The sequence below is a fragment of the Morone saxatilis genome, unplaced genomic scaffold (assembly GCF_004916995.1).
Source record: "Morone saxatilis isolate NCDOM2014 unplaced genomic scaffold, NCSU_SB_2.0 Contig20, whole genome shotgun sequence".
Lineage (NCBI taxonomy): Eukaryota > Metazoa > Chordata > Actinopteri > Moronidae > Morone > Morone saxatilis.
In genome coordinates this window covers 20,676,001-20,689,198 of record NW_023339763.1, presented here as the reverse complement: position 1 = coordinate 20,689,198, position 13,198 = coordinate 20,676,001, and the positions used below count along the sequence as shown (strand labels likewise).

Genomic DNA, 13,198 nt, shown 5'->3' with positions numbered 1-13,198 from the left:
ATAGTCTAACGAGAATAAAGTTAGTAACATTGCGAGAATAAAATTCGAAACATTGCGAGAATAAGTCGTAATATTGCGAGAATAAAGCCGGTAACATAACGCAGGAAGAAATCATAATATTAGGTCTACGAAATATAATAGTGGAACATTGTAATATTACGAGAATAAAGTCATAATATTACGAGAATAAAGTCGTAATATTACGAGAATAAAGTCATAATATTGCGAGAATAAAGTAGTAATTTATGAGAACTGTCAGCCTGTTCGTTCAGCCAGCAAAACTGTTTACGACGAAATGATGAATACTTCAGTTTACCTGTTGACTGTACAGTACGACTGAGACAAACAGCGGCTGCTGTTTGGTTGAGCTGCTCACGTCAGATCTTGATGACTCTATCGAAGCTTTTTTTTTATTACGACTTTATTCTCGGAACATTACGACTTTATTCTCGTAATATTATAATTTTATTTTCGTAATTTCCAAAAAAATAAAAATAAAAATGTTCTTAGTCTGGCCCTAATACTCCGTCGTACTTATTCAATGCCTCAGTGGAGGTAATTAATTAACACTTTATGTTACACAGACTTAGCTTCTAAAATCAAGGTCACTCATAGAATAAAACAAAGTAGCAAAATGATGCCAACATTTCAAGTTTCAGGCGCATTGTATTGTTACTAGCATTAGTAATAACAGTAGTATTACTTCAAGCCATTAGTGGCAGTAGCAGTAGTAATACACACAATAGCCTCTCAAATCACAGCCGACATTTTAACTTATCAAGGTAGGTGCTACTAATGACATTATCTACATCATATTCTAATGTCTCAGTAAGCCATGTCAGTGTGACAGGATACCAGCACTCTGAAAGTGAAGAAGACAAATGGAATTAAATACCAGTGTTTGTTTGTGACAGGCTGCACTGCGCTTTACACACGTGTTTCCAGTTACTCTGATGAGAGAACACAAGTCTACTGAACTGACTGGTAAAAGTCACTTAGTGCCGGGAACACTTTGTTTTAGGTCTTGTGGACTGCATTATGGAGGGACTAGTTAATAACAGGCCACGACATAATCTGAATGCCGTGGTTGCCACTCAACAAGACCAGGATGCAGACCTTACCTGAAACCCAGGTGAGCTCTCGGCTCGGAGCTTTCCGCCGTTGGCTCGGAGTCGGTTCCGGTTCATGCAGGTCAACATACAGGCGGCCAGAAACGGAACCAAATACTTCAACGATGAGGGTCATCGTTCATCGTCAGTCGCGAGGTCAAAACTCGCGCTCTCCTGTTGCACTCTCCTCTGCTCGCGCCTCTTTAGATCTGCCGCAGACGTAAGACCCGCCCACTTCAGACTGGCAGCCAATCAAACATGACAACCTGTGACTTTGACATTCCTGAGATTACTATCGTCAACACATGTGATGCGCACATTAAATATGATGGACATCTCTTACTTTTAAAAATCTCAGTTTCACAGTGAAGAAATTGTGTGTTACAAGTAAAAGTCATGCATTAAAAATCAACTAGCTACATTAGTATTAGCATCAAAATATAAACCTTTAAACTACCGGATGGGCTCAGTCTGCAGAACAGCACGTTTCAGAATCATATATATTACATTAATTATAGTTGCAGATCCATTAATGTGTAAGCATAACTACTTTATATACTGGTAGCTTGATCCATAATATTACATCCTCATTTATTAGCTGATTATATTATGTATTAATCACTGGAATCTGCAAAGTAACTAAAGCTGTCAGACACATTTAGGGAGTAGAATAATAAAGTAGCATAAAACAGGACTAATCAAGTAAAGTACAAATACCTTAACATTCTACTTGAGTAAATGTACTTAGTGACTTTCCACCACTGATTGTTATCTAGATTAAACTAAACCTACCCAATATATATGGATATATGAATATATAAACTGATTGATAAGTCACAAAAATAACATAACAATAGTTTACCGCACGTAACTTAGGCATGTATATATGTGCAACTGTCACTCAGAATGCTAAATATAAGTAACTTGCATAACAAATTAGTATTTTAATGTGATGTTTTATCCCTGAAATAAAATAATATTACAACAAGCAGCCATTAGTGTTAATAACATATGTAGATTAGAATGACTTGGGATGTAGATGATTGTTTTCTCAAGTTTTGGTTGCTCAACAGGAATATGTTACTTGAGTTGAATTTGAACAGACTGATAGATGTCCCGTTCACTCCACTGTGCTGTTAATTACTATGTGAGCTCCTAAATCAAGACAGTATGAACAAAAACAGCAGTGAATAAATATAGTCGTTACTCAGCTGTAGCTTTTAATCTTGAGTCTTCATTTAAATCTTTTCCAGATTTCTTTCCCTAACAAGATACTATGTCAAACATATACATGTCCCAAGATATAGCACCTGTTATCAGAACAAAATGTAATACCTTGGATAAGGAACATGACGGACTTCTTGCCTATTTTTTCTTTTGTGACTGTGATAAAATTCAGTGAGAGTACAGATTGGGGTGCAGGTGGCTCCAGGGAAAGACAGGTACCCAAAGGAAAGAGTTATGCTGTCAGATGGGCAGGTGATGACCCCTGGAGGTTAGGATCTCATATCCTGACCTCCAGGGGTTAAAAGATTGATAGGTCCCTTTCACTCCACTACCGTAAATACAGTCAGTATAATAAATGGCTGCCAAATGCCACAGACAGCAACAACACTGGCATTTCCTTAGAGGGTATGTGACCTTGCATCCATCTGGTTCAATAACAAACTCTTGGCCTTTCATAAGGTGTGAAGCCTCTGTAGAGGTCAAGCAGTAACAGATATAACTGATGCTGTCATACATTAGTATTCAGTGATCACACATGGTAACTCAGTTTACTGCAGTGCACTGTGCCATGATGGAAGAGAAAGAAAAAGGAGAATAGAAATGGTAATACATGTAGAGGGGATTTTTCAATATTATTAAAGAGACAGGGGAAGAAAAAAAGAACCTGAGAATGTGCGTAATGATTAAGAGAATATGAGTGGTGGTCCTCCCTATGAGCTAAATGACTAATAATAGAAATTATATAATAATAATGATATTAATAACAAGATTATGGCGGTGTGTAGAAATAAAACCGTATTAGTAATTACTACAGTCAACAGAAACATTTATATAAGTGTAAGTGTATTAATTGTTCTTAATTGCCATAATCTGTTGCATGTCATTTAAAATTATTCCAATAGGTGGAGCCATTGCAGCATTTTACATCCGACACGCCGTAAAACTGCAACAGAAGAAGTTTGCGACGTCTGCTGTCGTAAACAACGTGAAGATGTCTGAACGACCAGCTTATGGCTTAGCCTGAAACATAAAGGCTTAGTTTTGTTTTTGGTTTACTTTTGCTTTTGTTTCGTTTGGCGCCCTGGACATTGTATTAGATGGGGACCCAGAGCTTACCATGAAACTCCGGGTGCAGAATGACAGGTGAGCTTGAGCCTTTACAGCCGCTAGTGTGGCCTGATAGAAAACATCTGTTAGCTGCTAATGCTAACGACGGAAGCCCAGTTCGCTGAGGAGGAAACGGGGTCAACTTCTTGTTATCTGTCTGTCGCTATTTTTCCGGTTTATTGCTTGAAAATGACTGATGCAACCGATGTGTAGTTAATTACCGTTCAGTGCTGTAGTTTTCAAACCCATTCATGGCCTGGCTGGGTGAGTCGAGGAGGTTTTAACACTTTAACACTACTGAATGCAGCGAGTCAGTTTGAGTTAGCTAACAAAACTAAAGCTAACCTAATATCTTTTACCTAATTGAAATTGTAGCACAACATACCGCCTGCTTTAGTTCTGTACAGCTTCTATAACTGACAGCAATTGGTATTTGTTAAGATTTGATGCTGGAAACATTGTGACTACAAAGGTTTGTCTCTTGTGTCAAAGGAGTGATTCCAGAAGAGCACTGAAACTGAGGGAGTCTCCTACTGTAATGCAGCCTAATTCAAGTGAGCGGGGCGCCCATGCAGGAAATGGTTTATCCCTAACTCTGCAACCAGAGCTTCTTCCCAGGACTCCAGCCCCCGGTGCTGCTGCTGCTGCTGCTGCTGCCAGCCCTGAGAGCAGTGAGGTGCGGGTACCCATGACCAGTGGGGCTGGGGAGTCCAGTGGAGGTGCCTCATCCAGGAGGTGCAGAGTCAACTCCCACAGCCACTCCCATTCTCAGTCACACGGACAAAATCGGACACCGCACCACTCGAATTCGGAGCCTGAGCTTGACCCGTCTGACTCTGATCTGGACTCTGGAGAGCCCAGCACTTCCTTGTCTGAGCTTCGCTGTCTCTTCCGCTGGCTGCAGAAGAGCCTTCCTTTCCTCATCATACTGTGTGCTAAACTGGTCATCCAACATGCTCTTGGTGAGTACTAGTCAAGCAAACACCGTTATTGCAGTTGTGAACTAGAGACATATTATCATACTCTTTCTCTTTAATCACAAGGTCTAGCCGTTGGGGTTGGCCTCTTCACAACTTTTCTATATGTGAATAAAAGCATTCAAACTCAAGTCTTTCTTCAGGTGAGTCGAGAACAGAACCCATTGTTGATTCCGTATGCATTTCATCGCTGATACATTCCTAAACTGTGTATTTGCCCGTGTGCGTCCTCAGGATCGTCACTCTAAGCTGCAGTGTGTATGGCTGCTAGTGTTCCTGATCTCCTCCACCCTCCTGCTTTACTACACCTTTCTCACTGAGACACTTTACCATTGGTAAGAGTGACAGCATTGTCTCACATTGGTTGCCCTGAACAACAAGATTGTGTGGCCTGTTCTTGGAATATAACCTCAGTTAGTCTCTCTGGAGTAAGCCACCAGAATACACTGTGGTAATGGCTCTATACTCTGAGTGACCTGACAGCTCATGACTTAAAACATCAGATAGCATTCTTTACTGGTACAAACAGCATAATGAAATCTATATAATGGCATATTGACCAGTGTATGTTTATACTGTCCACCTGTACTGCAGTCAGTAAACGAACTCAGCCTAGAATACAGTGGACAACGCTAAAATGAACGTACACCATTTAACCTGAATGTAAACCTTCTTCCAGCCTCATCTTCCTCAGTCCAGCCATTGAGCCTCTGGGTTTCTGGGAGGTTCTATGGGCTGTCGGCATCACCAACTTCATAATAAAGTTCCTCTTCATGGGGATTAAGTGCCTTATTCTGCTGCTGCCATCTTCACTGGTGACCTACAGAACCCAGGTGAGACGGGTGGATTTCTAGAAGAACATCTCCCTCTAATGGTGTGTGTAGCTTGTTTAGTAGTTCTTAATGTGTGTGTCTATGTCTCCAGGGGCGGTGGCTGATGCTGGCTGAAGAGCTGGGTCAGGTCCACCAGGGCATAGCTCCTGTTTCACTGTGGTTCCGCTACCTGGTCATCTACCAGGAGGCTGACGGCACCCCTGGACTCACACTGGGGGTCTTGCTGGCTTTGGTCTACCTCATACTGAAGGTGTGATCTGTCAGAGTAACCAGCAATAGATCTTTATTGTATTTACGCTGAAATATAGAAGTGGAAGTCTTTCTTTAATTACTTTTTTCTTCTCTTTTAGCTTTTAGGATTGTACGGGCAGTGGACGTCTTTAATGAAAACTGTGAGGATATTTTTAAAGGGCGAGGTCAGTAGTAAACAACTTCTTTTGTTAAATAGTAAATGTCCAGTCAGTAAGCAGCTGTATTGAGGTGTCTTGTTTTTTCGTTGGTTTCTCAGCATACAGGCTCAGCAGCCACTAGGAGTCAGTGCAGCGAGGCTGGAGATGTCTGCCCCATCTGTCAGGGAGAGTACAGGGAGCCTCGGGCTCTACTCTGTCAGGTAAAACCACAGAAGTGTGCACTGCACGGTCATTACCACGCCATTGGTCAGCTTTGTTTTGTTATCACTGTAGCTGGTAGTAGATTTAATTTAAATTATTGATAAGCTCTGGCTGTGCTCTGTGGGCAGATTAAGATCCTTCGGGCATCTGTTGCACACATCCCTCCTCTTTAATGATGTTATAACACTTTATTACAGTTTAGCAGGAAATCATGTGCTTTAGATAACAACTTTATATTCAAGGAGCAGAAGCAAGAGAGAAAACCTGTAATATTCTGAAAATGTACAGTATCATAATAAACCATGTATTCATCTTATCAGACCCCTTATGTTTTCCTGTAACAGATGAACTGAAGTATGTCTAAGTTATGTAGATCTAGTCATTTATGATGCAGGACATGACATGCTGTTGTTTTTCTGCTGTGCAGCACATATTCTGTGATGAATGCATTGCTCTGTGGTTCAACCGGGAGAAGAGCTGCCCTCTCTGCCGCACCGTGATCACAGAGAAGGTCTACAAATGGAGGGATGGAGCCACATCTCCACACCTGCAGATTTATTGATCGATAAAGGCACAGGTGGGACGTTTTTGGGTGTGGGACATGGATATTAGCTTGTATTTAATATGTGACTTTTCTGTGGCTCTCAGACCCCACTGAAAAGTAATGTTGCACACACTGTTTCCTGAATCAGCTAAGGGCTGTGCCCCCTGCGGGCCGAGGTCAGTAAAGACACACTAGCACCCACGATAGGCATGTTTCTGGCTTATTTACCAGTACATACCAACATGGTACCCTCACAGACAACAGAAAGTTGATTATGTTCATGCCCCCCCGAGTGTTTTTTTAATTTTTCTATTTTAAGTTGTTTCGTGTTGTGTTGCTTTTATTCACCTTTAACTTTCCTTGTGGGGCAGCAAATTGGTCTACTTCCACTGTTTCTTCTACTTGTAAATATGGGGATATCAGAGAAATATATAAAGTATTTTAAACAGGTTTTTCCTTATATGGTTGGACAAACATGCAAAACATGAAACCTTTCTTATCCAGTGTTTCTAAATTTGTGGAAGCATCTTGTCTGATTTGTAACAATAAAAGTGTAGAGGTAAGCAGCTGCATACCTCTGCTCAGGAGTGCTTACTGAATTCTGCTTCAGATGTATCTTTGAGCTTGAATGAGTTCAAATAAATGAGATTGGAGGGCTGACAACTTGCATACTGCAAAGGCCTTTAGGAAGCTCGGTACACAGGAATGACAAGACCATTGCCAGCCTGCATCCAGGCACTGAAAATGGACATGGCAGGCTAAAGAATCAGTTTATGTGATGGATAAATGAACAGTTTGCCTTCTGCTTTCAGTGGCTATTTTTACACAACTGATAAAAAGGATGCAACTGAGCTTGTGAGATCGATTTACACATAAATTATTTTTCTATAGAGGTGATGCAGCCTCATTTTTTTGTATAAACCAAAGACTTGGAGAAACATCTATTTTATTATGTATGAAAATCATTTCACTGTTGTTTTTACCCATTGAGATCCAAATCTAATCTGAATAAAGATCTACATTTGAATGATATTTGTGACTTGTTTTATGTTGCAAAATGAGTCACTCATTTGCTGAGCAGCTAAGCATTTAAAGGACCAGTGTTTAGGATTTGGTGGCATCAAGCGCTGTTACTGCAACCAACTCACCTCACCCATGCTTTGTGCAACCCATTCTGTAACACGGCCACTGCTCAAAACCAAGATCCATTATTTCTTTATTTTGACTTCATTATGTACATGATACATATGAACATTACCCATCGCAGGGGGCAGATCTAGGGGTGATGAAGCAAACAGAAATAATGTTATTCAATGCCCACCAGAGATTTAAACACCAGTTCTACTCACAGATGGTGTTTCCCACCTGAAGTAAGCTTAATAAGATGGCTGCTCTCAACCATCTCAATGTGAAGGATACTTCTCAAGCATACCTGAACAGAAACCAAATGAATCCTCTTTAGTTTCCCAACCCCTCTCAGAACAGAGAGTCTGATCATATCGCAATGAATTGTTGAAATAAATTGACAGCCTTTAGAGAAGTAACAGGAAGTGAACCTTGTAGATCAATCCCAGCCTTATCTACACACAATGTTCAGCATACTGTGCATACATTCTGCACTCTGTCAGCAAAGGCACAATGCCATTCCCATTGGTTTTTGCATCAGTTTCTTTCCACAATAACTGCCCTTGCTTCAAGCACTGCAAAAAGAAACTGAAGTTCAAGTTTTCAGCAAGGAAAGTCTAAGATATCAAAATGTTTTGTGAAAATTCCCCTCATGATTCTATGCCACACAATAAATACTGTAAGGTTAGATAACTGTCCTCAATTTTGGAATAAAAAAGCTGCATCTGAGGTTGTTGTAAGACAATTCTAGGGAAATAAAATCTTACTGTACATGCTTATTATCATGACAAAATAAGTCTCTGACAAGAATTCCAAATCAAATGATTAGACATTCTGCTGCCTTATCTAAACAATACTACATAATAAATACATAGTTTGCATAGTGCGAACAATGCAGTGGAAACACAATGGCACTTGAAATAAATATTGTAACAAATAAAGAAAGTAAGTGGCGTAAAAAGTGGAGTGACTGGTCTTAAACACAATTGTTGTACCGGAATGGTAGAAGAAGAAAAATCAATCAGCTCACTGATCCATATTAGAACCTAGATCTAAGCAGTTAAACAATTGCTAAATAACTTACAGAAACACATTAAACAAATTAAAATGGCTCTGTGAGCATCAGTGTGGAAAACAAAGTCAGTATGATCTAAAATATGACTTTTACCAGCAATAATCATTTGGTTAATTGAAACAGTCCTTTTGGTCAATTCATTAAACACTCGTATTTGGATAACAAGACACATCAGGGAGCCATTCAAACTTGAGCAAATTTTCATTCCTTCAAGTTTCAGTTAGCATCATGGGAATCTGCATCCAATTGCATGGTCAGTTTTATGGTGAGAAGTTTTGAATGGCTTGACTCCAGAGGCTCATAAAGCAGCTTCACACACACAAACCAATCATACATGTCAGCTCAAACCGGAGTTAGTAGATGGTCCACTCACATCAATTCTGGCTTTATCCCCCCTACCACTGATAGCCCTGTTACTGTAAATGCACAAAAAGCATACGTAAACCATCCAAGCACATAAGATATCGATCTGGCTGGGCATATTTGGGTCAAAATGTTGTTCTCCAACAACAACGGAAGAAATTGGGCTGCACAAGTAGATGAATTAAATGTAATGCTGTAGGGGTCATTAGAGCTAAGCACAGGAGATTGAAGTGACACACAAAAAGGCATTTAGAGTCCGTTTACATTCAAAAAAGAAACCAAACAGTGCTTCTGGACCGACCTAGACAAAGCATTCCAGTTGGACAAGTGAAGCAGTGCCAGCATTTGGTATTGATTGTGGTGGAAGTGATGCTTTCAGCTAAAATTTCACTTCTATCTTTTTATAGCTGCTTTTCCGTAAGTCGTGCTCCAACTACTCCTGACCACACGCTCCAGTGACAAAGGCAATGTGATTGTTTTCCTAAAACATAAAAAATGGATACTGTCTGTGTTCATTGTGGAGCTGTTATCCAATAATTTTACCTACTGACAGTGTAACCTGAAAGTTCTTCACACATCACAAGATGATCAATAAACAAACAAACAAAAGAAGCCTGGCATACTGAGGGAGAAATGACTGCCCCTTGCCACCAGACTCTCTCACTAGTTGTAAACACTAAAAGTAACATTGTCCAGACTTGACGATTAAAGAGCACCAGTAAATCATATGATAATGCCAGTGGAGTGCACCGAAACCACCTCTCATCAGTTGGCATCACCAAGCCAGCAATTAAGTCAACTTTCATTGAAGAGCACCTCGCTCACACCACTCCTCCGACTGACCACATATCTAATGTACTGTAACTGCTGATTATCTGCATCAGGCTGAGGAGGCCGGGCTGAGTCAGGAGAAGAGAAGGGAAGGCGCTGCTGGAAGAGCTGGTGATCAGCATTGACAGTGTCAGTCAATTAAAAAAAGATTCTACAAGTCTCTTTGAAAGAAAACAATAAAAAGGGAAGAGGGGGAGGAATTGAAAGAGTCCTAATGTTTGGAGGCGAGCCGAGCGTCATAGGTTCATTCGTAGATGTTCTGGCCGCTTGGAGTTCATGGGGTAGGCCTGCTTTTTGTAGGGCCCTGCATTGATGCCTGAAGGATGCCTGATGGGAAGCGGCGCGGAGGCCTCGGAGGTGCTGCCGCTGCCCGTGTCCATCTGCTCTGCTGTAGACACCTCCATGGGCTGATCCACAGAGCTGCTGGGAGACAGCAGGGATGGATGGGTCAGCATGGGTCCCCGGGGCCAGCAGTCCCCTGCTACAAACTTTACCGGACTGTGGAAGATAGAGATTGAGAAAGATTATTCCTCTGAGCTATTGTCTGTAAATCACCAGTTGTTATTTGTGGGCAGTCATGTGTGTCGCACAGGTACAGTTGGAGGCTAATAACTAAATCCTCCAGAGGACAGGTGTGAATGCTGTTGTGTTTGATGGAGGAATGATTTCAACAGACACTATTGTTCAAATAGTCAGCAGATATCCAGACACAAGTTTATTAATTTCCTTCTTTTATCTCAAATTCCTGTAAATTCAGTTCAACTCAAGTTTTACACAGCTGAAACCCATCTAACCCATAATGAAGAAATATTTTTGAGCCCTGAAAGGATTTGTATTATGCCTTTTATTTACCCTTCTAATAATGGCTTTATTCAGGTCAAGCTACATTTGGCTACATTTACAAGGTCAGCAAATGAGTAATTGATGTGGGAAAGGACTTGCTGTGTGGAAAATCTGTAAAATTCAATGAAACCAGAGAGAAAAACAACACTTGCTATTACCTCACAGGTGTTCTTGGGCTTCCAGGGAACTTCCGCGGTGAGCGGACCTTTGGTTCGAAAGAAAACTTCTCTTTGACATTTTCAAGCACAGATGGGGCTACATATGTGAAACCCTGGGGAAGGGGTGAGGGACAAAAAAAAAAGGAAAAAGAGATCTGAGTCCACCTCTTCAAAGACCATCTTTCCAAAAACAACCCACAGCTGATGATGAGCAATGAACTGCTGAGTAAACCATATCATGCAATGTGGTGGAACAGTGAGTGAAGCTTCCAGGAAAACCAACAAGACTAAACCAGATGGGATGCATTAACTGATTCTCGTAAGACCCAGTTGTTGAAAAGAAAATAAAAAACATTATGTCCAGAGCTGGTCTCTGTTTGTATGTTTGTTTACATTGTGTGCCTATGCTGCACTCTAAGTTTAGTTTATTTCAATATTAAAAGAGTATTACTCAAAATGAATTCTTAATGCAAGTGCTAAATCCGTCAGCAAACAAATTAGTTCAAATTAATTAAATGACACTAAAAAGAAAATTCTCAATTCTGATTGGCTCCAGGCTATGTTCTTATAACTGAGATTAATGCCTCATCACTTTTACTACTTTGATATACATATCACTCTCCCAGGTGCTACTAGGCAGTGGCTACTCTTGTGAAGTTACATTTACTCCAAGACTGACAAAGATAAGACAATACGAGATAAAATACCATTTCAAACAAAAATGTTTATCTTCAGTAAGTGACACCATTGTAGACAAAATTATCTATTTTGGCATGTTTTTATCATGGATTATTCTTTAAATGACTCGTTAAATTCTCAAAACTCTGTTGCTGGCAGGTATGGCACTAGTTACCAGGAAGACTTGATTGGCACTTTCGCTGAGCGTGGAGTCATCAGGGCTGTCCACTGGAGTCTGGCTGGTGAACTTGGAGTCGAACTGGCTGACATCATCAGCCGATTGCTGCCAAAAGGAGTTGGTCAGTTAATCAACTTGCAAGGAATAGTCACTAGAGCACGTTGCTGCAAAAAAAACCAAGACAAACTCACCAGGAAAGGTTTAAATGGGGGCTCTACTTTGCGAGCGAGGAGGTCATCCCAATTCATATGCCGAAAAAATGGGTGGGCCTTGGAAAGAAAATTACATTTCATGACTGACACCAGATTTTCCAAGAAGCATTCTCATTTTCTGAGTTATTATATTAAGTCCTAATTCAATATGTTAACACACTGCATGCATCCATTTGTGACTCTGCTTTCAATTCGTGTATTTACCTGGACCTCAGCGGCATCTCCTGGTCCAGCCCCGAGTCGCAATGAGGCATTTCGTTTCAGCAGCTGGAAGAGAAAGTTTGGAGACTTATTCTTCTGCCACTCCCAAATGTCAGCAGACAACACATCCAGGGAAGCACAGGGCAGAAGGAAGGCTCTTACAGCTCACCTTTTTCAGGAGGTCCCTGGCTTCTTGTGTGAGGTAAGGTGGAAGGCTGAGTTTGCATTTCAGGATTTTGTCAATTGTCTTCTTTCGGTTTTCACCAGTGAATGGAGGCTATGAAAAAGTAGAAGGAAAGAAAAACCGGTTAGCAACAGTAGCCAATGCTTCCTGCCTTACTTTGCCTTTTGATGCCTGCAGCACTGTGATAAACAGTTTGACTTTCTTTAGCAATGCTACTATTGGATCGACTGGTGTACACTTACTGCTCCCGTCAGCATGTCATACATGAGAGCTCCCAAACTCCACCAGTCCACTGCTCGGTTATGTCCACTCCTCATTAGGATCTCTGGAGCCCTGAGAAAGGAGAATGATCAAGATACAGCATATACACTACCCTGTGTATGAAGTAGGAAATGTGACTGGATGTGGAGATCTCTGCAAAATCTGAATCAATCAGCATGATGATTGTGTGACATACATGTATTCAATAGTGCCACAGAAGGTGTGGGTGACTGTTCCGTCATGGATGGACTCTTTGCATAGACCAAAGTCTGTCAACTTCACATGTCCTAGAAGGCAACAGAGCAAAAGTAAGAACACTATAAACTACAAAATATACAGACTACAGATCAGATTACATGAAGAAAGAATTCAAGTTTTTCTAATCAGCCTTTTGTGATGGACAGTAAGATTCATGTACCGTTGTTGTTGAGCATGATGTTCTCAGGCTTCAGGTCTCTATAGATGATGCCTTTCTGGTGCAGGTGACCGAGCGCCATTGAGATCTCAGCCAGGTAGAAGCTGTCAACACAGACATTCAGCAAACTTTACTGATATCGAGCTCACTCTTTCCCCATTACATATCACTATATCACAATATGTGCATATATAAATGTTCTACCAACAAAATGTCTTACAGTGTGTCCTGTATGTAGATTTTGGAGCGGCGGCCCGCCGCTCTTA

The 13,198-nt window shown here is 40.9% G+C and overlaps 2 protein-coding genes across 2 annotated transcripts in view; one reads left to right on the top strand and one right to left on the bottom strand.

Annotated features, from left to right (window-relative positions):
* Positions 1-3,303: 3,303 nt before the first annotated feature.
* Positions 3,304-7,440, top strand: rnft1 (ring finger protein, transmembrane 1). The gene is made up of 9 exons (XM_035666252.1): positions 3,304-3,479; positions 3,936-4,405; positions 4,487-4,563; positions 4,655-4,755; positions 5,100-5,253; positions 5,345-5,503; positions 5,604-5,669; positions 5,762-5,863; positions 6,292-7,440. The coding sequence occupies exons 1-9, from the start codon at positions 3,454-3,456 to the stop codon at positions 6,424-6,426; spliced, it is 1,290 nt and encodes a 429-aa protein (XP_035522145.1). The 5' UTR covers positions 3,304-3,453; the 3' UTR covers positions 6,427-7,440.
* A 167-nt stretch (positions 7,441-7,607) lies between these two features.
* The window catches only part of rps6kb1a (ribosomal protein S6 kinase b, polypeptide 1a), a 12,828-nt gene continuing 7,237 nt past the window's right edge, over positions 7,608-13,198 (bottom strand). The window contains exons 7-15 of the mRNA XM_035666251.1: positions 12,936-13,036; positions 12,714-12,804; positions 12,499-12,589; positions 12,242-12,349; positions 12,076-12,138; positions 11,851-11,928; positions 11,657-11,764; positions 10,804-10,916; positions 7,608-10,300 (exon numbers count right to left, since the gene is read on the bottom strand). Of these exons, the coding sequence (XP_035522144.1) occupies positions 10,039-10,300; positions 10,804-10,916; positions 11,657-11,764; positions 11,851-11,928; positions 12,076-12,138; positions 12,242-12,349; positions 12,499-12,589; positions 12,714-12,804; positions 12,936-13,036 (1,015 nt within the window). The 3' untranslated portion in view covers positions 7,608-10,038. The remainder of the gene's footprint in view (positions 10,301-10,803; positions 10,917-11,656; positions 11,765-11,850; positions 11,929-12,075; positions 12,139-12,241; positions 12,350-12,498; positions 12,590-12,713; positions 12,805-12,935; positions 13,037-13,198) is intronic.

What these genes read in the sequence shown, in the direction of transcription:
- rnft1 (XM_035666252.1), top strand. Translation starts at nt 3,454, where the DNA reads ATGAAACTCCGGGTGCAGAATGACAG. An exon ending in ACTGAGACACTTTACCATTG is followed by an intron (nt 4,756 to 5,099) that starts GTAAGAGTGACA and finishes ACCTTCTTCCAG; the next exon opens with CCTCATCTTCCTCAGTCCAG. An exon ending in GGATATTTTTAAAGGGCGAG is followed by an intron (nt 5,670 to 5,761) that starts GTCAGTAGTAAA and finishes TTGGTTTCTCAG; the next exon opens with CATACAGGCTCAGCAGCCAC.